Source organism: Xenopus laevis, chromosome 1L (assembly GCF_017654675.1).
Source record: "Xenopus laevis strain J_2021 chromosome 1L, Xenopus_laevis_v10.1, whole genome shotgun sequence".
Classification (NCBI taxonomy): Eukaryota; Metazoa; Chordata; class Amphibia; order Anura; family Pipidae; genus Xenopus; species Xenopus laevis.
Window position 1 is genome coordinate 174,805,393 of NC_054371.1, and position 27,039 is coordinate 174,832,431.

The 27,039-nt window shown below is 37.1% G+C and overlaps 1 protein-coding gene across 4 annotated transcripts; it reads left to right on the top strand.

Moving 5' to 3' along the window:
* Positions 1-390: 390 nt before the first annotated feature.
* On the top strand, positions 391-27,039 carry rilpl1.L (Rab interacting lysosomal protein-like 1 L homeolog). Of its 4 annotated transcripts, XM_041583205.1 has the most exons (9): positions 391-915; positions 7,818-7,968; positions 9,300-9,418; positions 10,887-11,105; positions 12,272-12,444; positions 12,846-12,938; positions 15,900-15,983; positions 18,394-18,481; positions 22,691-22,781. In XM_041583205.1, the coding sequence occupies exons 1-9, from the start codon at positions 631-633 to the stop codon at positions 22,694-22,696; spliced, it is 1,218 nt and encodes a 405-aa protein (XP_041439139.1). In that variant the 5' UTR covers positions 391-630; the 3' UTR covers positions 22,697-22,781. The 4 variants fall into 4 exon arrangements, with proteins under 4 accessions (XP_041439139.1, XP_018106386.1, XP_018106390.1 ...); XM_018250897.2 differs by lacking the exon at positions 18,394-18,481 and having other exon boundaries at positions 392-915; positions 22,691-27,039; XM_018250901.2 differs by lacking the exon at positions 15,900-15,983 and having other exon boundaries at positions 392-915; positions 22,691-27,039.

Sequence of the window (27,039 nt, forward strand, 5' to 3'; positions counted from 1 at the left end):
TGGGGGGAGTATGGAGGGGGAGGTCAACGTAGGGTAGTGGGTTAGGTGTTTTTTATGTTACGGGTTGAATTCTCCTTTACAAAACAAAGATCTGAACAGTTGCTATGGGCAACATCACCAGTGATGTTTTTCTGCAGTGTTTTTACACAGATAAATAGGCCCTAAAGGTCAGTTAAAGTAAGATTTGCATATAACACGTGTTTGATACACTGAATATCCTCTGGCTGAATATGTACACATATGCGTAACATTTTATGAAGTAAAGGTTGTTGTTTTCCCTGACCAAATGTTTGGTCAAGGGGTCTCGAGTCTGGACTAAAAGATCCAAGGACAGCCAAATGATCAGTGAATGAGTTAATCGGGATAGTAGGCAGGACATGCGCAGTAGCGCCCTCTGGTGTCATGTATCCACAAGGATTGTTGGTCGCTGTGAGAGTTGTTCGCTGATCTCCCAGCGCTAATTAGGGGGCCCGGGGAAGCTCCAGTCCCTGGGATAATGGAGTCACTGCGTATTATATGAGATCCCCGCATTAGGATCGCGGCAGCAGAAGGAGATCGCTCTTCCGCCGGCTGTCCTGCGGGAGAAGACTGTGCCAAGGCCAGACAGGAGGGGGTTGTTGCGGAACAGACATGGAGGGGATCTCAGCCCTGGAAAAGAATGTGGCCGAGCTGACAGTTATGGATGTCTATGACATCGCCTCTGCAGTGGGACAGGAGTTCGAGAGGGTCATTGACCAATATGGCTGCGAAGTTATCGGCAGACTCATGCCTAAAGTGGTCCGGGTGCTGGAAATTCTGGAGGTTCTGGTCAGTAGGAACCACATCAACCCAGAGATGGAAGAGCTGAGACTGGAACTGGACAGACTGAGGCTGGAACGAATGGACAGGATAGAAAAGGAAAAGAAGCACCTGAAGGTGAAGTGGATGTGTCTGACATTGTAACTTTGTTTTGTTTCGCCAAACTCATTCAGGCTCACTAGAAGCCCGTAGTGGTAACACATTGCAATGTGCAGCATCTGGCACTCAGCAGCATCTGGCACTCAGGGAGATGTAAAATAAAGCACTCCAGAATCATCATTTAGTGTATATTTACATACAGCACTGCTGCAGTTGCCACATTATCCCTTTAATCCTTCATAACAAAAAAAAAAAAAAAAAAAGAACGCATTGCTGATTAGCATTTGTTGATATTACAGGTTTGCATAGGAAACAACTCTGCTTGTTGCATTAAAGGGTAACTTCACCCAAAGCCAGTTTTCGAATAACAAAAGAAAATATAATTCTAAGCAACTTTCCAGTATTCATGCATTGCTTATATATGTATAGTAACATCTAGTAACTAGGAGTTGTAGCTCCAGGGACACATTCAGAGGATCCCTGATGTCTACATTATTATTTTATGCATATTAATTGCAAGTAGACTGTACTAGGCAACTTGCAATTTTCCAGTAACAAGATTATTGTTATTAACACTTATTCTAAAATGCCAACATATTAAGCATCACTGCACAATAAATTGGCGTATACACCAAAAATACAGATTATATAGAAAAAAGAAAACAATCAATATCCTAAACCAGAGGTAGTGAGGGCCATGCCCAAAAGAGCTTAAAGGGATACTGTCATGGGAAAAAAATGCATTTTTTTCAAGACGCATCAGTTATTAGTGCTGCTCCAGCAGAATTCTGCACTGAATCCATTTCTCAAAAGAGCAAACAGATTTTTTTATATTTAATTTTTGAAATCTGATATGGGGCTAGATATATTGTCAGTTTCCCAGCTGTCAGTCACTCTTTACTGCTGTACTGCAAGTTGGAGTGATATCACCCCTCCCTTTCCCCCCCAGCACAACAGAACAATGGGAAGGTAACCAGATAGCAGCTTCCTAACACAAAATAACAGCCCCCTGGTAGATCTAAGAACAGCACTCAATGGTAAAATCCAGGTCCCACTGCAACACATTCAGTTATATTGAGTAGGAGAAACAACAGCCTGACAATAAGCAGTTCCATCCTAAAGTGTTGGCTCTTTCTGAAAGCAAATGACCTGAGCTGGCTGCCTACACACCAATATTATAACTAAAAAAAATACATTGCTGTACTAAATTGAAACCTATATGATGGAACTTAAGGCAGTTTCAAACCTGAACTAAGAGCTAATTTTTGACAATTTAATGAATACGGACACGGTTGCTTCGGTATATTGTTTAGTTCTCTTTTTATTTTGTTTTTTTATTCAACATATACTCTTTACTTATACTACATGATGTTTTCTGATATGTCGCTATGTGGAGTGTCCGGAGCTGTTGCTCTTCCTTCACTCTCAAGACATTTGTATGTTATGCTTATGATCCCCTCTGCGTAGGAGGATACACATTTTCTATATCTACGAATGCATAAAAAAACTTTGTTATGAGAAAAGTATATGCTGTTTTTGCAACCAATAAAAAGATTTGAAAGAAAAAAAATACATTGCTGGTTCAGGAATTACATTTTATATTGTAGAGTGAATTATTTGCAGTGCAAACAGTGTAGTTTAGAAATAAAAACTACATCATAAAAATCATGACAGAATCCCTTTAAGGTGAAATATATATTGATGACCAATGTAAATAACATCCCAAAACCAGCTTTTTACAGATACATGGGGGGTAACATTTGTTATGAGAACACCTTCCTGAGCTGTAAGAGTTGTAATTATAGCACTGTACTGGGAATGTGACTGCAGATGCCATTTGGAATATATATATCTAGAGACTTGACTGATTGGCTATAAATATGTTAACCAAATACTTCAGTGTTTACAAAATACTTTACTTTTTGTCCTCTGGTTTAAATAGTTAGTGATTTTTAGTTCAGGATACTTGTTCCACTCATCAGTGTCTCCAAAATTAAACATCATCAGTACATAACTTGTTCTCTCTTTCATATTTGTCAGAATTAAAGGGAAAATATAACCCTCTTTTTAAGATGAGTTCAATCAGTTAGGCTTATGTAGAAAAGATTGTAGATAAACACTATCCAAACTTCCAAAAATAAATATTAAGTATGGGACCTGTTATCTAGAATGCTTGGGACCTAGAGTTTTCCAGATAATTGATCTTTCTGTAATTTTTATTTTCATACCTCAAGTCTACTAGAAAATCATGTAATCATTAAATAAACCGAATAGGGGTTAATTGTATCTTAGTTTGGATCAAGTACAAGTTACTGTTTTATTATTAAAGAGAAAAGAAAAGAAAAAATTCAGATTATTTGGATAAAATGGAGATAAGGGAGATAACCTTTCCTTAATTAGTAGCTTTCTGAATAATGGGTTTCCAGATAACGGATCCTATACAGATTGAAAGGAATTGCGCAACTCTATTCTTATTTGCACCCAGTGATAAATAGTGTGTAAATCAGCAGTACAAACTTTAATCTAACCATTCACAAGCCATAGACTGTTATTGGGTCATCATTTATGAAGTGCCAGAAAGTTATATAGTGGTTTACAGTAATTTATATAAAACAGGAATGTTAGAACAGTGTAGCAGACATAGGTTACAGGATGAAAATAGGATTGCAGGGCTCTACTCACAAAGCTGTCAGGTTCAGAATCACTCCGTCTAGGCTTCGCTTCATTCATATCATGTCTAGACTGATATTAGAAATAGGCCCTTGCATTTCAAGGACACTGTGGACAAAAAAACAGCCCAACACAGGCCCAATATAAAGCACTAGTGTATGGCAGCTTACCCCAGCTCCTCTAGCATTAACCCGAATTTCCAGATTGCCAGATTTACAAAGACATTTTGTTTTTTATGTGTTTGGATTGGCAGTGTAGTCGGACATCTAGGCTAGGGCCACACGGGCAGAAAAACTGTAGCAGAAATCCGCTGGCTGAATTCTGACCTACCGCAGGCAGTAGCTTTCTCTTTCTTCCTCATTGAATCGGCGCAAACATACTTCGGTGGATTTCGGCTCAAAATGCAAAGACTCACGGTTCTTTGCCGAAACCCACCAAGTCTGTTTGCACCAAGCTGATTCAACCAGGCAGAGAGAGGAGGCTACTGCCCGTGGTACGGGCAGAAATCAGACAGCGGATTTCTGCTATCGGTTTTCTGCCCCATGTGGCCCTAGCCATAGTACACAAAATATTTGCCATTCGACATAACAGTGAACAGTACAGGCTGTGTTACAACTAGTCATACAACTAGTCAGCTATAATGTGCTAATTTTACATGCCCCACACTTGGTATTAACTTATATATATATATATATATATTTTTTTTATTGCAGGTAGCAGTCGTACACATGCAGTCATATAATCATGGCTAATAATACCTTACCTTGTGGAAAAATATCTTATTATTAAACTGTAGATCTTAATTTAATTAGTTCTGATTGCTTGGGGATATGTATAAAGTTTTTAAATGTTCACATTTGAAGTTAAAACTACCAGGAGACTTTTTATTAATTGGATTGGGGATACTGTACACTCAGCTTTAATTTGCAATAATATGATATTTGATTTGTAGTCCCATAGGTAAGGGTTTTATACAAGTCACTGAACTCTAAGATACTGTCTAACATTCATTTTCATTTTGGAGATGTATTTTAATGGAGGAGGTCATAAAATGGGGATGGGACATTCGCATTTGAAATGTATATAGACTGAAGTTCATTGTGTACTGATCTGACTACTTTTTAAAGGATAATTAGGATCCCCCAAAAAAGATTGTTAATTTGTTTTGAAGTTTTATTTTTATCTTTGCATATTAAACAAGGTACAGCAAGGAAAGAAGAAGGAAAAGAAGTCCGGTAGAGTTTCAGATCTTAGTTTCTCACAATAGAAAGCAGGTACAATAAGATATTCTGTACATATAACCAGGAGCCCCAAATGGCATCAAATTTCTCTGGGCAGCCTCTCGAAAAAAGTCAGTCTTTTGCCAGTTTTTCCCAGAATTGTAGGGCAGGGGGATCAAAGGATTTCCAATGCATTAAAATAGCTTTTTTTGCATGTAGTACAGTAGCTACATGAAAAAAGTAGTATGTTTTATGTGGCCAAAGCTATAGGGCAGAGTTCTGGTAAGTGAATATTTGGGAGAGCTTCTTCTTGATCAATCACAATACAATAAGCCTAAACCTCTGGATTACCAGTAGAGATGCACCAAGTCCACTATTTGACATTCGGCGGAATCCTTTGTGAAAGATTTGGCTGAATACCGAACCAAATACTAATTTGTATATGCAAATAAATGGTGGGAAAGGATTTACTTCCCTGTTTTGTGTAGAAAAGTCACGATTTCCCTTCCTGCCCCTAATTTGCATTTGCAAATTAGGAGTTGGACTTGATTCGGCCAGACACAAGGATTCGGCCGAATCCTGAACCAAATCCTAGATTTTGTGCATCCCTTTAGTCCATTACCAGACAAAATCAGAAAACATGGAACATAGAGCTTATCGCACCGCTAAATTTAAGAAAGTGATACTTTGTCCTAAAAATTTTTCAGGATGTATGGAATAAAAAACTTCCCATTCAAAAACCTTATCCCAATATATCTATTTCTAGTAGAAATTGACAACTCTAGAGCCACTTAAGAGCATCCTTCCATCTCTCCTCATCCAAATCTGACATGTCTCTCTGCCACTTAATCCTGGATTTCTTTAGGCTAGGGGCCCAGTTGTGCATAGTATAGTATAGAATCATGAGAGGGATTTGACCAGGTCCTGTCTATGTAGGTATATTTCCATGTTTTTCTCAATTAGATTATTAGGTCTTGATGGGAATTGTACACAAAGGCATGGCGCAGCTGCAGATACCTAGAGAACATATATCTGGGGGGGGGGGGTATGTGAATCAATTCCTACCATTTACAGTATCACATTGCATCTTAATTAGGGATGTACCGAATACAGGATTCGTTTCGGTATTTGGCCGGATTTGGCCATTTTTCTGGTAACAGAATCCTTAAAATCATGTGACTTTTCTTCACAAAACAAGGAAGTAAAAAATGTTGTCTCATGGGGGCCCTGGGCTAGGGTTTTCCTTTTCTTGGAAAAAATACAGGCAACCATACCCTGGGCCAGTTTCTGAGATTTATGAAAGACCTGTATAAATATGGTTATAGGAGGCATGGAAACAAAAAAGGGGGGAGGTTTCTCGATAGGGAAGTCTAAAAGGGCTTGGATTATCTAGTTTGGGCATCAGCCACTAAAGGGCATAAATGTATCACTTTAAATGTATCATCTTTAAACGCACACTTCCTTTTTCTTACCATCTTTCTGATATTTATTTCTACCTCTCCTATTTCCACTCAATTCTTCATTTAGGTGAGTGATTTTGTTCAATGCCACAAAGACAAAGTAGTGCTACACAAACACTTTCATTGCTTTTTGTAGTGTCGGGTGCCGACCGTGACTCTGTCTGCCCAGGTCTAATCCATATTTAAGAAGGTATTTCGGCAGCACTCTGATTTAGTGAAAATCGGAGTGCTGCCGAAATACCTTCTTGAATATGACTTTGTACAATGTATCCAGTTATTTCTGAGAGGTACTGGTTCTCCTGCAATTTACATTTAACGCGGACCTGTCACCTACACGTTAAAAGCAGTATAATAAAAGTTGTTTGCAAATTAAACATGTAACCCAAATTCATAAATAAAGGTGTTTAAATATCTGAGCTGTCAATCAAATATTACCTGCCCGCCTCTATGCCTGAGGCATAGAGGTGTGACTGTCAATTACTTTCACTTTTCATTCAGCACTTCATAGTTGTCACTGCACCCCTCACATTCCCCCTCCCTCCTAATGCTCTATAATTGTGTAGGACACTGTGTATGGGCATTAGGTCCCCCATTCTGGTGCATACACAATATTTGAGGTGATACACAACTTGTCTTAATTACATTGTCCACAAAATGGCTTCTGCCTGCATGCTGTAATTGTGTAATTCCAAGACTGAAGGAAATGTAAATTATAAATATAGTGTAAGTACATTTTATTTTGCTCAACTAACATGATAGAAAATAATTTGGAATTATTTCCCCTCTAAGCTAATAGGCAGTTTGGGAATTTAGAATGGTTTCTTTTTTTATCAGGAGCCAGTTATCCTGTCTATATGTTTTGGATAAAACCCACACAGACAAAACTAGAACCTACAAATGCCTTAACTTTATTTATTGTATCTGTGTGTATTTACTTTATGCATGTATACGATAGGCAAGTGTCTCTTTGTAATTTACAAAGGCATGCACAACAATATATGAATTACATGAGGCATCTAAACAAAGCTAGGCAGTCAGCTAACTACCCTTAATCTGGCCTGGTTTCCTTACTGTACAAAAGCATAAAATATTTATGTGTGGATATGAGAAATATATTTTGTTTTCCTTTAATATTTTTTTTTATATACCTAATTTATACCTAATGTTAATGTTACTTTTTGTCATGTTTTTTTGTCTTAGTTCTGTCTGCCACCATTATGATACTGCAATTAGAATCTTCCCTTACTGTCCAAATATTATAACAAATAGGCAACTTGCAGTTTTTTTTTTTACGAAGCAGCCTACTCTGATATCTGTATGTATTTATAATTGCTGGACTTGCCATAAAATGTCATGTAGTTTGGGCCATAGTGATTACTACAAATTAACTTCCTTGAGGCACGAATGAGTAATACACTATAGCTATGCAGTATCTATTATTTAGTTACCGTAATTGTTTTTATGCTTTCCAGTTTATTTCTTGTGATTGTTGAACTATATATTTGTTATATATTGCTGTGTGAATGTTAAGGGGATCCCCTAATTATTAAATCAGTTATTCATTTTGCAGGAGCTTGAGCTGGTGGAAGATGTGTGGAGAGGGGAAGCACAGGATCTCCTGAATCAGATATCTCAGCTTCAGGAAGAAAACAAGCAGCTTTTAACTAACCTGTCCCACAAGGATGTCAATCTCACCGAGGAGGAGTTTCAGAAACATGAAGGTAAATGCGATTACAGCTCATATTACAGTGTTGGTTTACCTGCTGATTATCCATAATAACAAAACATGGGCACCAGCAGCATTTCAACATCACAGCAAAGCAATTGACCCATTGTGATTCAAATCTAACTAAGACCCTTCTTACATTGTACTTCCTTAGTCAACTTTTCTTTACATGAGATTTTGTCTTTTTTTAATCTCTTTTGGTGCCTAGACTCACAAATATAACACAACACCAAATTTTAAATAAGTCTGTAAATAAATGGGGTTTATTACTTGATTGCTGATTGCTTTCTTCTAGGGTCATGTCCTATTATTATCTGTTACAGTATTTTATTAAAGCCATGCTATTTTGGTACCGGCAGTAAAGCCAATACCCGTCAGTTTAACTCCCCAAAATAGAACATGCTGCATCTTCAGCTGATGGTGAATCAGGTCTTCTTGATTCTGTGTCATTGGCTTAATCATTTTCCATTCAGTCTTTTTTAATGATGAGATTAGTAGTTTTGTATGGCGATACAAAAAAAAAAAAATCTTTTTGTACAAGGAATTGTGAACCTTGTGAGCACAGGGGTTTATGCCATGTTAGTTACAATAGTATGCATTTGTTTCCCTTTAGTCTACAGGAAGTTTATTGTAGTTGTAACCCATGCAGGCACATTTGTCTAATTTATTATAACTATGTAATTTATTTAAAATGTGAGTAAAGTAATATTGTCATAGTCTTGTTTTCTAAAAATGACATGACCAAATTATCAGAGATGAAATGGTAATTCCTAGCCACTGGATCCTCCATTGAACTTTAATGGATTAAATCAATTTAACCAGCCAATTTATTGTATGTAGGCCAGTTTGCGCTATATGATTAAAACTGACATAGTTCAAGTAGAGTTTAAAAGAAGATACACTCTTATTTCCAGTTTGGTAGTCACAAGAAGTATTGTTCAGAAGTGTTACATGTTATTGTTGTTTATAGGCATTGTTATTTGTTTTACATTATTTTCCAGTGGTTAGATCATTATTGATTCATAAATCAACGATTGAATCTACTTTCCTGGAAGTGCAAACACTCTTTCCAGAAAGTTCAGTAAAATTTCATTGATTATAACAAATTGATCTGACTTGCAATGGGTTGATCATTGTGTTAGAAATCCTAATGATCATTATTAGCAGAAATGATAATTCAATAACTATCATAAAACAGCAAAACAGTCAAACAGATTTTTTTGGTGAAATATTAATGGAGGATATATTCTACTTATAAGTAGAATTTTATTTATTTAGATTCCTCCAGATCTATTTTATGATAACCCTGTACTGTAACTATTTCAGGAATGTCTGAGAGGGAAAGACAAGTTATGAAGAAGTTAAAGGAGGTGGTAGACAAGCAAAGGGATGAAATAAGGGCTAGAGACCGTGAACTAGTGCTTAAAAATGAGGATGTAGAAGCCGTAAGTATTGAACTTTTATGAGAAATTTCTCTGTTGAGATTGTAAATTCATTTTATTAAAGGAGTGGCTCACCTTTGAGTTATCTTCTAGTATGTTATATAATGGCTAATTATAAGCAACTTTTTTATTGGTCTTCATTATTTATTTTTTTATATTTTTTTTAAATTTTTTGCCGCCTTCTGACTCTTTACAGCTTTCATCTAAAGAACAAATGCCCTGTAAGGGCTGAACTCCATGGCATGATAAGGACTGATTCGTCATACGGCGATGACACATCCTTCTTGTCGGACATGCAGACTATAATGGGACTGATCCAGAAATCGCAGGTACAAACTACATGTATTGGATGTGAACGCCACACGTTGCTTCTTCATCCGACAGTCTGATACATGTACTCTGTACCTGCGATTTCTCGATCAGTCCCATTATATTCTGCACGTCCGACACAAAGTATATGTGTCATCGCCATGCTACGAATTGATCCTCATTGTGCCGTGGAGTTCAGCCCTAAGGGTACAAATTCCAAATTCCTCTCCTATTCCAGTCTCAAAACAGTGCATGGTTGCTAGGATAATTTGGACCGTAGCAACCAGATAAACAACTTGTGACCTCACATGTATTTGCACTGTAAACACTTGGAACATAGGGAAAAACTTACTGTTGAGGTGATTGTAAACTTTGTAGAGATATTATTTACATAAATATGATAGTTTGGTGTGGGTTTTCCATCTGGCCAATATTTTACTGGCCTGGTCGGTGAAAATAATACCTGATGCCAATTAGTGGGGAAGAAAGATAAGGTAGCAACTATAGGCGTGTGTGTGTAATTAACATGGAACATCCAAGGATGTAAAGCTATTGGAATCCATAGATAAAACCAGGACAAACCCTTTTCCCTTTAGTACAGACATCTCCAATCACATTATTATTCAATTCAGGCAGCTGTTAGGATCCTAATATTTGTATTTTTTATAGTTTTACGGAATTGTAATTTTTAGCTCTAAAAATTGTGTTTTTCTGATTACTTTAAACCACAAAAAATTGTGATTTATTAAGCGTTAAAACCACAAAAGAACTCTAATAAAAAACTAGTAATTCCACAAAAATATGGAGGATTTGGAAGTTTTCATTGTCTTGTTCGGATCATTCTGTTTCTTTTCTGTTGGTGCTTTTTATATTCTGATCTTTTAATAAATTACATGGCATTCATGGTTTTAGAGAAAATTCGCGTTTTCATGGTTTCAAAAACCTCTAAAAACATATAAAATAAGAATCTTGATTAATGGGCCTCTATGTGTTGCCATCTTAAAAGTTAGAGTATTCAGCAGCACTATATGTTGCTGCATGTAACATATATTTATGTTGCTGTATCATCTACAGTTAAATAATGCCCCAAGTAAGCTATATTTTTTAATGGAGAACTTTAAGTGAGTGTTATTTAACAAATACTTGTCTTACCATACTTCAGTTACAGCAGCAGCAAAGCCGCCTAATAAAAATTAATCATGATTTGCGGCATCGTGTCACTGTGGTAGAAGCTCAGGGTAAGGCTCTGATTGAACAAAAGGTGGAACTGGAAGCGTATTTGCAAACAAAGGAACAGGAAGCAGCCAGCATGAGAATAGAGATTGGTAAACTGAGGGACAAACTGAAAGGAGAGCATCATACAAATGGAGAGGAGATAAAGGTAAGGGTTTACAATGGTATGTTCCATAAAAATAACATGAAAAGGTCAAAACGGAGAATTAAAGGTACCAGTGACAAAGTAACATATGAACAAAACGTTGTTGTGGTTCCATTCTAGCAAGTTATATTGATAGATCTACATGTTCAGTAATTCATATATTTACCTCCCAAAGTGGAACTCATCCCTCAATCCTTAGGAAAGGGAAAGTCTCACTGTTTACAATGCTAAAACCCTTTACAATTCCCAGTACCTAAGTATTGTGTAGCTTCTGTAATAAATACTACATAGAATTGTAATACTGGCTTCTTTAATCAATGTGGAGGCCTGAGGCTGTGCCTGTTTATTATTGGCTGCGTAATCTGTGTGACAGCTGCTTCTAAACGTTCGTCATGGGCCTGAAGGTTGGCTTGCATACTAAAAATAAGAGTTGCTACATAGTTTGTCTAATGGAGACACCACCACATTGAGCAGAAAACTATACAACAGGGAGCAACATTAATTATTTACTTTATTATTTAAATTTAAATCCCAATACTTTTTTCCTGGGTTTTGCCCACATATGAAGTTGCTCATGTTTGGTCTTTGTCCAAATCCAAAAATTATATATTTGACACATTCCTACGGAAAATGAACATGTATTCAACTTGAGTTAATGGTGTATTAACAGTGTAGTCTGTGAATTTAGGTCAGGACAGATCTTTGATTGAGTTGGACTGGGGTAAACTCATAGGGGTATATTTATCAAAGAGTGAAGTTAATAGTGAAGTTCCGCCACTAGAGTGAAATTCCGCCACTCTCCATTCATTTCTATGGGATTTTTATAGGCGTATTTATCAAAGGGTGAACTTTCACTTTCACCCATTGATAAATACGCCTTTCAAAATCCCATAGAAATTAATTGAGAGCTGCGGAATTTCACTCTAGTGGCGGAACTTCACTCTTTGATAAATTTACCCCATAGAGCAGCCCTGTAAATGTGAAGCAAGACACACACAGTCATGCAGCTTAGTGTCCACAGATTTACCACAAAGGGTCTTGTCGGCAGATTTTTCGCAATTTTTTTTAATTCTCTGCAATTCCTGATAATTCACTTAACATTAAACAGTTGAGAGTCATCGGTAGTAAATTAGATATATATATTTAGAGTGCCCTTTTCCTCTCCCCAGACAGAAACTCTAAATGAAGAGTGTATCTTTGAAACAGAAAAATTTTCTCTGGATCTTAAAGATTCCAACCGGCCCAGATTTACCTTACAAGAGCTGAGAGATGTCTTACATGAGAGAAATGAGCTTAAAGCCAAAGTCTTTATGCTGCAAGAAGAACTTGCTTATTATAAAAGGTAAGCTAACAAATAAATCAGTTAATAAATCTCTTAGTATGGGTAAATGTGTATACTGTTTGTTTTTTAAAAATTGAGCACTACAAACAAAGGATGTGCTGGTGGAGCTTGGGTTGAGGAATGGCTGGTGGAGAGGGCTACCAGTTAAGTCTTCCACACACTGAAGAAGTAATATGTAAGCCTGAACCCACCCAACCCACAGATAAAGCCATAGGTACCACAGGTTTTGGGCTGCCTTGCTTGTAGCAAATTAAAATTGCTTACAGGGATAGTTTAGCCAATTGGTTATAAACAAAACCAAGTTATAACATGATCTAAATTCAAATGTAAGTAACGAATGTGTGTGAGCAGCATTGGGATGTTTTGTTTAATGTGGATGGATAACGTTTTTCCTTATTTAGCGAAGAAGCAGAGGAAGAAAACAAACTGCCACAATCTTTGCCTGTGATTAATTCTAAAGCACCCATCCCTCAGGAGTCTGGCATCAAACGACTGTAAGTATCATAATAATTGCAATAGTTTGGAATTTTAGTACATATCCAAAAGAAATGTTGGCAGTCTTTTACATCTTACAACATTTCCAAATGGATTAGCCCTGTAACATCTTTTAGATTTAACATCCAGATCCAAGCTAGAACAATTAAAGTGTTATTCATTGGGGGAGGCAACTTGTTAGGCACTCTTCAGTGAACATCATTGTTAACCTTAGACCCCGGGCCGGCCGTTCTATTTGCTGAAAAGTGCACCAGACCGGAGTTCTATTTCTTGAGCACCATGCTGCCATCTTTCCCAAGATCCCATCCACCCCCTGGACTGGGTGCATTCTCAGTAGATTAAGGGGCACATTTACTAAGGGTCGAATATTGTGGGTTAATTAACCCTCGAATTTGACCCTCGAAGTAAAATCCTTCGACTTCGAATATCAAAGTCAAAGGATTTACCACAAATACTTCGATCGATCGTTCGAAGTAAAACTCGCTCGATTGAACAATTAAATCAAACGATTTGAAGGATTTTAATCGAGCGATTTTTCTTTGATCAGAAATAGCATAGAAAACTTATGGGGAAGGTCCCCATAGGCTAACATTGTAGCTGGGTAGGTTTAAAGTGGCGAAGTATGTAGTAAAGTTTTTTTTAAAGAGACAGTACTTCGACTATCGAATGGTCGAATAGTCAAACGATTTTTAGTTCGATTTGAAGTCGTAGTCAAAGTAGCTTATTCAATGGTTGAAGTACCCAAAAAAAAACTTCGAAATTCGAAGTTTTTTTTACTTCGAATCCTTCACTCGAGCTTAGTAAATGTGCCCCTAAGAGTTAGAACTTAAAATTCCAATTTTTACCCTAATGTGCTTTTCAAAAGGGAAGTGGATTCATATTTTAATGTGGAACAAAATATAGATTATTTTGGTGCAGCCACTTGCTGAACTTTCATTATTGCGTGTTAAAGGACTACACAAAATTGCATTAAGCAAAAACTTTAGATTCTGGGACAAGGATACAGTTAAGAGGCCCTCTCATCAGCATTTCAAACATTGGTGTTTATGTGCAACATAATAAAATATCCTTCATATAGTGCTAACACATGTATGCAAAGATTTACAGAAATTATACATCATTCATATCAGTCCCTGGTCCAGTGGAGATTACAGCCTAAGCTCCCTGTCACATTCACACTACACACACACAAGGGCCAATTTCATCAGGCGCCAGTTAACTGCCAGTGTGTTTTTGGCGTGTGAGAGAAAACCAGAGAACCAGGGGTGTGACTACAATACAACAGACATGGCCAATGAGGGGGGGGACAGGTGGGCCCAGACCGTGGGGGTCTGCTGTATTGTAGTCCCCCTCAGCATTGCAAACAAAGATTCCGGTCTGCTAAGCAAGTAAGCAAGACCAGGTCCCCTGAAGATTTTTTCTGGGTGCCCTGCTTGATGGTAGTTATGCCACAGCAGAGTACCTGGTGGAAGTCCACATAGACATAGTAAGAGCATTATTCTATATTATCCAACACTATGGGCTAAAGTTAGAAAAATAGAAAAGTAATGTAAACTGCAAAAGTGCTCAAAAGACCACTCTGAATAGGTTTAAAGGAGAAGGAAAGGCTAAAATTAAGTAAACTTTATCAGAAAGGTCTATATTAATACACCAGTAAACCCTCAAAGTAGTGCTGCTCTGAGTTCTCTGTCAAAAGAAACACAGCATTTCTTTCTTCTATTGTGTACACATGGGCTTCTGTATCAGACTTCCTCCTGTTTTCAGATTAAATCTCCAGGGCATATGCTTGAGCATGCTCAATTTGCTCCTCTCTCCTTCTCCCCCTTCCCTCCTCTCCTTCCTGCTGTAATATGAGCCCAGAGCTATGAGTGAGCAAGGAGAGACTCAGGCAGGAAGTGGGCACACCAAGCTAATATGGCAGCTGCTATCCTAAACAAACACATAACTTCTAGAGCTGTTTACTCAGGCATGGTAAAGTATTCTGCAGAAAAAATATAGTGTTATAGCTTGCACTATTGTGGCAATAAACTGCTTCAGTAGCTTTCCTTCTTCTTTAAATGTATATTCTTTTTAGGTTTAGATCCTCTTAAAAATTAAAAAGATAACTTTATGTTCTGCATAAACCAACTAACTATGTATGATCCTTTATTTATATAACACTAGCATATCTGCATTAAATGTAAGGTTCCTACCCTGTGTGCACACATTTATGATCAAATTCATCAAACTCCATTAAGACATTTTTTTAGCCAAAAAAGTGCCAAAAACATTCAACCAATTTTCAAGTGCGATAAATTTGACAAAAAAATCACCCTTAAATGAATCAGACTACATATTTTCATGTTAAATCTGGTTAATGCACACATTATCATTAGAATTATAGTAAACCAGGGCAGGAACTAGGGGTAGGCAAAAGAAGCATGCGCCTAGGGCACAATGGTCGGGGCATTGGGCATGTACCACTTCTGCCTTCATCCCCCTAGTTTCAGCCCTTCTGTAGAGTGGATCGATAAGGGGGGGGCAATTTAGTTAATGCATCTCTAAGGGCATAAATCGCCTCTTCTTCGTGGCAACTAATCTCCAGGATTATTTTCCGGCAGATGGAATCTAAATTGCCGTCTGGATGGCACTCGGAGCAGTTCGTTTTCCGAAATCGCACGAAGTTTCCTAATGGCACCAATTGCCATCCCGTCAGCGATTTACATTCGGGGAGATAAGTCTCCCTGAAGAAGAGGAGATTTGTTGCTGGGCGACGAATCTCCCCGAATCTGAGCATGTGTCTCTGCCCTAAGAAGTGGGGGTGGGGGGATTGGGACATGTGTGGGAGGGTGTGCATTGGGCTAAGTTAACTTTTGGCTCAGTACTGTAGTAAACTTACTAACTCTCATTGCTTTCAGTTTGTAGCCCTAAACACTGGCTCATATAACCACAATAAATTGAGATTTTTCCTATTTTTTTAGTGTTGAGTACCACCCAGCATTCAGTTATATGCTCATTTTCTTATCATGGCTTGTCTGCCTCCTGTCCATGATGGTGTTTTCCAGGTAACAGGGTCCTTTTCGGTTCCAAGATTTAAATTTTCAGTTAGCATGGACTTGCCAGTGCATGTATTGTACAGCCTTTTTCCTTGTAATGTATTGTATATGCCCCTAAAAGTAACACTGCTCATGCCTGTGTTGTACACTTGTGCCGCCGATCTGTGTCAGTCACTTCTCATGCAGATTGATGGGCCATCATCTTTTTTATTTTCAAAGTGAGTACATCTTTCCTGCAAGCTATGAAATAAGTAAGAACATGATTCTAGAAATGATACATTAAAGTACTGCTACAGAAAATCACAGCAGTCCAAAAATAATGCAGTACAGGACCTTGGGTTTGCCGGATAACAGATCTTTCCATAATTTGGATCTTCATACCATAAGCCTACTAGAAAACCATGTAAACATTAAATAAACCCAATAGGCTGGTTTTGCTTCCAATAAGGATTAATGATATCTTATTTTAGATCAAGTACAGGGTACTGTTTTATTATTACAGAGAAAATTTGGATAAAATTGAGTCTGTGGGAGATGGCCTTTCCGTAATTCTGAGCTTTCTGGATAATGGGTTTCAGGATAACAGATCCCATACCTGTATTCACAAGATCGTATTTCTTTAAATTCTGTCATTTGTTTCAATGTATGTACAAAAAAGAATAGCTTTGGGTTTTGTCTTGTAAGCAGAAAAAAGTGCAACCTTAAAAATATTTTATTTATTAAATACAATTACAATAAGGTAGCATAGGCTTATACAATTAATAGAAAGACGATACTTGCTTTGACATCAAAGTTGATGTATTTGAAAGGTTTACTGTATCTTTATTTTTTTGTCAGGGCAAATTTAAGAGGTGACTGCAACTGATTTTTATTGAAAGGTTTGCTTATAATAAAAGTATAATTTTCTACTGGTTACCAAGGGTTTTGTTGTAGAAATTACTAGGTGGAGTAATGGTAAAAGAACGAGACAAAAGATAGAAGGGAGTTTGCTTACAATAACAATTTCATTGTATCCTAGTCACCAATACAAACCTTACCTCAGAGATTGTATTGTTGTAGCAGTTAGTAAGGGGAATAATGGTAAAAGAACAAGACAAAAGATAGGAAGAGTAAAGGTGGCCATACACGGAGAGATCCGCTCGTTTGGCGATGTCGCCAAATGAGCAGATCTCTCAACGATATGCCCACCTTGAGGGGGGCAATATCGGGCTGATCCGATCGTGGGCCCTAGGGCCCAACGATTGGATCATAACAAATGGTAACGGGCGGTTGGATCGCAGGATCGCATCAACGAACAGATGCGGCTGCGATCCGACGGGATTTCTAGTCCCATCCGATCGAGATCTGACCAACTTTTGGCCAGATCTCGATCGGGGAAGCCCGTCGGGGGGGCCCCATACATGGGCAGCTTTTATCGGCCTGTGTATGGCCACCTTAACAGCTGTGGATGTGATAGAAAAGAAGGAGTCCATAGAGAATATACTCAGGATTATTTGCCAAGTCAGATTTGTTTTTTTACCCTTTTAATAAGGGGTAATTGTTGAGAAAATGTACATGTATTTTTACATTTTACTAGCAGTCTTTTACAAAGGTGTTAATGTTTTTGCAGTCAGTCTGCCATTGTCTCTCTGAATGTCTGGCAACAAGATTCTTTATCACTTCACTTACCTCCCCCCCACATACACACACACACACCACCAACTGTGAAATAATACCCTAACAAAGAAATCTCCATAATAGGGACAATCCAGTAGTATTCCAGTAAACACCTTAGGTATTTCCATAGGGCAGGGGCACACAGGCAGATTCGGGGGGATTTAGTCGCCTGGCGACTAATTGCTAGTGTTTTCTCATTATAGCAGGCGGAAGGCAGTTCAGGGAGATTGTTGCCCCGAAGAAGAGGCGATTAGTCGCCAGGTGACTAAATCTCCCCGAATCTGCCCGTGTGCCCCTGCATTTACACTAAGCATAATTCATCTTAAACTTTACAGAATATAGTGCCTATTTTTTGGGAGCAGAAACTTAACAAACATTAAAGGAGTTGGGGATTATCCAATTTGTTTTGCTCCCATGAGACTTTGGTCTGTTGCTCCTTTTTGCTAAGAACTGCACCGGTCGGGGGTACTACAATAGGAGCAAAATATTGCCATCTTCATTCTCTCCATGGATTCTCTGTATGTCTCCAGCGCAGTAGAGTGAAAAAGCTGCATGTGCATCCAAACCGGGCCATACACAATATCCACAAGGAAGATGTCCATGTAGCGCTCTTACTAATTGTAGCAATGATTCTCTGATATGCTGGAACACTGTTTTATGTTAATATTTATGAAACAGAAATTATTTTATGTGATGCATAATACATACACACATATATTTTTTAAACTGGTTTGATTTATATTTTTGTATTTTTTTTAATCAGGATATTTACAGCAATAATGCCTATGGTAGCAGCTGGGTTGATTCCAGACGATCCCACTTTGCAGCCTATCAGAAGGCTTATCTCTATTGTAGGATTCTACTTTCTGTCTATGTTACACTGGGTGCTGTTTTTGCATGCATATTGTGTGTCCCCTTATGACCAGCTTGTGGCATTCTGATTGGCTGATTGTGGGATTGCGGAATGACAAAACTGGCCAACTTGCTGCCAATCAGAATGACCATGTCAGTCAGTGTATCTGAGAGCAATAGGCACTTAAGTCTATAGATATTGGTTTCTATAGATATTTGTAACTACAAATTTTACAATTAAAAAATCCTCTGAATGTCCTTTCAGTTATCCATACATACTTCTCTTTACATGAGCTTTCATTAGATGGTGTCTCCCATAAGAATGTGGAGTGCTACTGTGGGAGAAAAGAGTGATGGTTATTCTTATGCTCCAAAAACTTTCTATAGAATTACCCCTCACAGTGACACTTTTTTATGTTTACAAAATAGCATTTATTCTTTTTATTACAAGATACAGCACGTTATAAAGTTTTTTTTATGAGCATATGTGGAGCACTACACTAAAATATGGTATAATAAATTTTGTATTTCTTGCTGGGTTCGGTTACAGCTCTGTTCAGGAAAAATGTATCCTCTCTCAGATACTAAATAAGTCTTTTCCCTGTTGCCACAATTTTGCAAGATACTAACCAAGAGTTCTTTATGCATCCAGAGATACTTCTATACACGTGTGATCACATAATTGCATACTAACCTGGTGTCATGGGTCAGATTTTATTTGATGCAAAATACTTTGTCCTGATTCAGTTCCACATAACATAAAAGTTGAATCTGAAGGGAGTTTTGCTCATCCTAATGAATTTTCCCAGTATAAAATATGTAGATCTAGTGCATCTGGGATGTGACAAATTAGACTGTTTAGTTCCATGGCCTCCATTCTCTACTATAAATGTAAATCAAAACTTTATACTTTTTAAGCACAACTATAACTTTCTGTTTGGACTCTTAGGGCTAAAGCAGTGTTTCTATTACTACTTGTTTTAAGCTCAGAAACTTCATTTCTCCCTATAACATGAATCGGCTGCTGAGTATGCGTGTCCAGTCCATGTCTCACTTCCGTCAAAAGGAAGTAACCTGTTACAGGCCATTAGATCACTACTGCATATACTAGTCATAACTAGTGTTTTATGACCCTTAAAGAAGTGGTTCGCCTTTACATTAAGGGGTTATCAAAGGTCGAATTTTAGAGTTTTCGGCGGAAAAAAACCCAAGAATCGTTGGAATTGATCTGGTTTTCAAACGAAACCCTCCGAAAAAATCTCGAACATCACGAAGGCTATTAACATCTTCAGATGGTTCAAGGGACCTCTGCCATTAACTCCTACATGACCTCAACAGTTTTTAGATGGTGTATTTTCGGGAATCAAGATATTTCCAGGGTCGGGGTGTAATACATTTTTTTTTTTTAACTCAAAAAATGTATTTTTAACTAAAAAATACCCTTGAAAACTTGACTTTTTAGTTGAAAACACAACTGGACCCTTAATAAATCTGCCCCTAACTGTTGGTATGTTATAGAATGGCGAATTCTAAGCAATTTTTTACTTGGTCTTCATTTTATAGTTTTAAATTATTTGCCTTCTTCTTCTGACTCTTACCAGCTTTCAAATGGGGGTCACTGACTGACCCATCTAAAAACAAATGCTCTATAAGGCTACAAATGTATTGTTATTGCTACTTTTTATTACTTATCTTTCTATTCAGACCCTCCTATTCATATTCTTATTTAAATCAATGCATGGTTGCTAGGGTAATTTGGACCTTAGCGACAAGATTGCTGAAATTGCAAACTGGAGAGCTGCTGAATAAAAAGCAAATTGTCTCAGAATATCACTCTTTACATCATACAAAACGTTAACTCAACGCAACTTTACTTTATCTCAAGTTAACTTAACTCAGGTGAACAACCCCTTTAAAAAGCATATAAAAGACATTGTTACAGAACAGTGTTTCATCTACCTTACAATAAAATAAGATCCACTTTTGCAAAGTGGAAGCGTTTATAATTTTTTTTTTATTTATAAAGGCAAATTTTCTGACTTATAAAGACAAATACTGCATTCACTAATTAACATTTTTGGTTTTATTCTTGGACTCAAATATTTAGACTTCCATCACATTAAACTCATTATGGCCTTGTGGATGAGGATTTAGTAAAAAAAAAAAAAAAAAAGTTGTTTTTTTATGTTTACTTTTCAGTATTCTTAGTTAGATGTGCAGCTGCTGCATGTTGTAACAAAGGGACTCCTCTGTAGTGAATTTGTTCTAGCCCTAAATGCAGTGATCATTTGTGTGTAAAGCATGCCATGCAGTGTCTGCCTACTTGCTTGTATTTGGGTTCAGAAACATTAACATTAAAGGGAAACAGGCATTGTCATTGTATATTGTATCAAATACAGAGTATAATAACAACAAGGGTTTTATTGACTTTAAACTAAGAATTAGCAGTATTTTTCTTATAAAGTAGCAGAGAGTTGTGCTGTGTTAGTCGTTGATCAAAATAGAAGAATTTAGAGTAAGTGATACCTTATAATGACTATTTAGTACATAACAAAATGCAAGCTAACATGTCTTAAAAAGAGGCCTAAGCAGTCCAAAGCTTGCACTGTATAATTTAATAGGTTAGCCAATAAAAGTAATCAATTACTCTATTTTCCATACAAACCAGTTTAAAGGTCAATCATTTTTTTCCAACTATAAACATTTTAGCTTATTGTGTAAAATCCATAAAAGACATAGTAGTCATTCTGGTTTTTTCCTTATTACCAATAACAGAATACTGATGTTGTAACTCTAATGATACTATTATAAGAGCCATGAATATCCTGTAAAAAATTACATCCTTAAAATGGTGCTTAGTAATGTAGTCATCAGTTATAATCAATACTTAGTTATGTAATGTATATCACATAACTCACTCAAACTTGCAAACTTGTGTATTATAATAAATAATACTCCCTCAGCAAAAATAAAAGCTTTTTTAAAAAACAAAAAAAACCCCTTCTGTAAAATATGAGGATACGGAAAGTAATCTTGGATTTGCACAAACTGTATAAAAGCCATGTGCTGAGTCATGGAACTCAGTGACTAATAGTATCCTTATATTTTACAATAATGGGGGTACATTATTCACTATATATCGCCCCTGTCTGCAATACTATTGTAATAATAATAATAGTAACAAGAAGTAAATTAACCCATGTATTATTAAGAATTTAAAAATGTATTCCATTATATATATATATATCATATATATAATATATATATATATTATATTTGTAAAATGGCAAGCATTCATTGATCTAATACATTAAAGGCATGTTATAGCTCAGTATTGCAGGTTATTTATATGGCTATACAATTAACACATGTACAGTATGGGGCAGATTCACTAAGGGTCGAATTTCGAAGTAAAAAATACTTCGAAATTCGACCCTCGAATTGAAATCCTTCGACTTCGAATATCGAAGTCGAAGGATTTAGCGCTAATCCTTCGATCGAACGATTCGAAGGATTTGAATCCAACGATCAAACGACCTTCCCCATAGGCTAACATTGACTTCGGTAGGTTTTACCTGCCGAAGTAGGGGGTCGAAGTTTTTTTTAAAGGGCAAGTACTTCGACTATCGAATGGTCGAATAGTCGAACGATTTTTCGTTCGATTCGTTCGATTTCGTTCGAATTCGAACGAATTTAACCAATTCGATGGTCGAAGTACCAAAAAAATACTTTGAAATTCGAAGTATTTTTCATTCGAATCCTTCACTCGAGCTTAGTGAATCTGCCCCTATGTGTTATTTGCTAATATGGAAAGTCCTAAGTATCATGTTTACTGCAAGCAACATAAACATACACAGTCACATTACAATTGTAATGTGCTCATTTCTTCAAGCCTTACACAGTAGGAGATTGGAGCTCAGTTGTAGTAATTCATGAACTGTTAAATTCTAAAAACTGCCTGCCTAAAAAAATGTAACCATATAAAACAGGGGGCATTAGTGACAGTATGTCTCCTTGATAATTTAGTAGCACAGAGTAAAAATGCTAGCTAATAAACCTTGGACTCCCACTTCGAAAAATACAGGATATAAGCAGTTTTATATGGCCCTATTCTGCAAATGTTTATATAAAGCCTGGCCTTAAAGATATCAGTATACGCCACCTGTAACACCAGTAAGGGTATGTGATGCTTTATTTTTTCTCCCCAGGTTTAGTTTTTTCTCAAGAGATAAAAAGCGCATGCCGATGATGCAGAAGAATGTCCACTTCCAGGAATCCTTTGGAGAATGGACAAATTATAACAGGGATGACGTTTATACAGAACAAGGACAAGAAGCATTACAGCACATGTGACATATTTTGCTGAGCCTGATAAACACATTTCACAATGGGACAATAACGAATCCACTAGGTCACCAGGTTTTTTTGTCAGTGAAAATAAGTGAAATTAAAAAAAAAATTACCACAGAAACAAAGCTGCTTGTAATCATACCTGCGAGAGGTAATCAGGTTCTTAAGTAATCCATGTCTTTCAGAAAAACAAAGCAATAGAAAACAAGCTCCATTTGTAGGATTTTGTTTTAACTCTTAAAAATTCTAACAAAAAAACAAAAAACAGGCCACCTGCTTATAATTATGTTAAAAAATAAAATCCAGCGGTTGGATGAAATCAGGATCTCCCAGTTTGGCTTTTATGAGACTAAACAACTTGCATGATTTTAAGATGTCCATACAATACAGTCGTGGCCATCAAAGACTTGTGCTGGTCTGCAAAGAGAATGCATTTGCTCATCTTTGGCTCTTTAAGAAAAGTGTTTAAAATGGATCAGTTTTCTGTAACTAAAAAAGTTAACACGAGCAATCGCAGTCTAAGGGGCCGATTCACTAAGGGTTGAATATCGAGGGTTAATTAACCCTCGATATTCGACTAGGAACTAAAATCCTTCGACTTTGAATATTGAAGTCAAAGGATTTAGCGCAGATAATTCGATCGAAGGATAATTCCTTTGATCGAACGATTAAATCCTTTGAATCGAACGATTCAAAGGATTTAAATCCAACGATCGAAGGAATATCCTTCAATCAAAAAAAGTTAGCCAAGCCTATGTTAAAGTTGCCCTTAATGATATGTTAATATGTTGTTAATATATTCAACAGGGTTTTCCAACTGAAGGCCCTCCAAAGGATATTTAAAACTCCATAGACTTCACTGTATGACATCATAATTTTAAAGGAAAACTATACCCCCCCAAACAATGTAGGTCTCTATAAAAATATATTACATAAAGCAGCTCATGTGTAAAACCCTGCATCATGTCAATAAACCATTTTCATAATAATAATATACTTTTTTAGTAGCATGTGCCATTGGATTGCCCTGAGTTCCAGCAGCCAGAAGGTGGCAACCCTATATACAGGATACCTGCAAAGTTTAAAACCCTTAAGAATTAAATATGGGAATATGGGGCTACATTTTTATACTACCTATAATGAATATGGTACAGATTACTTTTAAAAATGGAGATTATTTTTTATACATTATGTCAGTCTTAGAGTATAATTGATCATTCACACAGAGACCTTGTGACAGCCAAAATACACAATGATTCCTCAATTGGTTGTCCCTAGAGTGGTACAGAAAGCTATACAATTGAGGCCTATGACACATGTAATACATCTCCTCTGGCATATTTCAGATGATAAAGAAATGCTACATTTTTCAAACCAAAAATACACATTTTTGGGCTGATGGTGAAAGGCAGCACAGGGTTGTATTGTGGGTTAATCCACCAAGTAAAATACGCCAGAGGACAAAAGATATGAGTGCCATTATCCTAACAAGAGAAGTATTGCTAGTATGGCTAGTACAAGGTCAACTCACCCCTTTACTGGTTCCCAAATTGTGAACGCCTGCAGTCCAAATCTGTCTATGTTGTGGTAAAGCTTGAAGGCCAGTTAGGGAGATATTTTGGATAAATATATATTTGCCCCCCACCCTCTTACCACACCATACATGCCATGCCTGGTAATAAAAGGCAGTGGGGTTGGCGTCCACTATATTTGGCCATGTGACTAAAACCAATACTGTTCTACTTTTGTGTGGAAACAATATATTTTGTCCTCTTTATTTTTTCAGTCTACCCTCAAATCTGCTGCCTGGTTACCAGGTTAAGTGGAACCCTAACAACCAGATAAGTTTATATTTCAAATGAAGAGTTAATGTAATAAAATGTTCACAGGGTCTAGTTGCCCTTAGCAACTAACTACTGGTTAGCATTTACTGGTCACCTGTTTGAAAGCCAACATCTAATTTCTAGGTTATTAGAACTGATGCAAACTTTGAGACTTCATTACTAAGGATGCACAAATCGTCATTTTTTTCAGAATCCTGAATCTTCTATGCAGAATTCAGCTAATTCCCAAATTGAATTGAACCTAATTTGAATATAAAAATGGGCATTAGGATTGATATTTAAAAATGCTTACATGTTTTGTGCAGTAAATATTCTATGGCAGAGTTTTTCTAAGGGTTTGGATTTGGTTTGGCTAGGCACGTTGATGAATCTGAATCATCCGAATCCTGGATTTGGTGCATCCCATATAAGGATCTATGTTGGATGCATCGAATGCTATATTTTGGGATTCACCAGAATCCCAAATTAAATGGTTGTTCTGCAGAGAGTAGACGTGCGTAAAAATGATGTTAATATTTCTTGGTCAGTTAAATTATATTTGAATAAAGGCTTATTGTTCTATCTAATGAAAGCACACTAGCTGGATGTCTGAAAAGGTCAGGAGAGGCAATGGTGGTGACAGTTTCAGAGACTTTCTTACTGGTTCGTATGTTCTTAACATTCTGTTAAATAAGGGCATCCACATTTATATTTGTGTGCATTCCAGTTTGCTGATCTGAAAATTACAATATTTCATGACTAAAGGAGCAGAGATGGTTTAGACATTTGTTCTGAATTGAAGTCCCTGCTGCTCATGAGTGATGAGCGGAGGTAGGTCTCTGACCCATATAATCCAGTTTTTGATTAGTTACATTAAAAATGACTGAATCAGTGAGCGTCTCAGTTTGTAGCCAGCATTGCTGATCCAAAGCTAATCCTGGTACCTTTGGTTGTATCAAACCAAAAATAGGCAGTTTACCAGCAAGGGGCAGAAATGAACAATGCACATAGGCAGCAAGGGCAGTTTGGTATACATATTATGATGGGCATGAGTAAGGAAAGAAAGAAAAAGGAGAGCAATGCTGGATGGGTGAAGCCACAGTGGGTATATATTAAGTAAACAGTATTTCAGAAAAACAATAGAGTTCATTGAGCCATTGAGATCTTTTTTTGTAAATCAGAAGGCGGGGTCAGACAACGAGATTTTTATGTCAATTTAACCATAAATAAATCTTCCAAAAGTGTGCAGGAGCGTACACTTATTGCCTCAGGAAAGCTGCACCCAAACGAGTACAAAGTACAGCTCAGACACCTTGGATATGCAACTTTTCTTTCTTTAGCTGGGAACACACATGGCCTGTTCTGAAAATAAAAGAGAGCAATGACTGCAGAGCAACCCCTGCTGATGCAGCCTGTCACAGTGAGCCAACGTGTGATGCCAAGTGGCCTCCACATAGTCACTGCAGCTGAATGCGGAGTACTTTCTTCCTGGTGTTGTGAAATCGAAATAAGATATCATCATACAGTTCAACTTAGCTACCAGTGTGGCCCTTGACACAGTTCTACACTCCCATCCTTCTGAATCTGGTACATTTTCTAGCCCCTACATTGCACACTCCCAACTTATAGCTTTGCCAGCAACTAATGTATTAAATCATAACAGCTTCTCTTTAGCAGACCTAAGTAATGTGTAAGAGCAACTTGGAGCTGCTATTGTTGAAAGTAAACACACAGCACTGAATCAATGACAAAGGTACCTGGAAATGTATAATGGAAATGTATTATTTTACTGCAAAAGGAACTTGAGTTGTAAGGCATTATGACAGAGAAAATAATTGAAAGTACTAATTCTGGTTATTCAACTTTGATGTTAGAGAACGAACACTCCAACCTTCCTCTAACAGCTACCAGTAGTTCAACAGGTTTACTAAACCTGTCACAGGGCCAATAGTTGCAGGATGTGTTGTTTTTTCTTTAGGTAATAGGTCTTCCATGTGCTTGGTAAGACTTTGAGGCCCAAAGGAAAGTGCAGATAGTCAAAACTATTATGTATTAAAGGAATTTCCAGGGAAGAAACCGGTCTAAAAATGAGTCCAGCAACTAGAATGGAGCAGAGCAATTACAGAAAGTACATATTCTATTTTCTCATTTAACTTCTTCAGTCTAGAGGGTCTCACGGTTAATTTTAGGGACCCTGTAATAATTCGGATCTGGATTCTATTTTTTTCATTATGCACCTTAAAGTAAGCACTGAATGTACAGGAGCCCTGTTCTAAGTGCCTGGTGCATGCAAATATGCAAGGTGCCTTTTTTTTGCCATATTGATATTCAAGTTTAAAAAAAATGTATTCTGCATTAAAACAATAAACTTTTATTAACTGCCA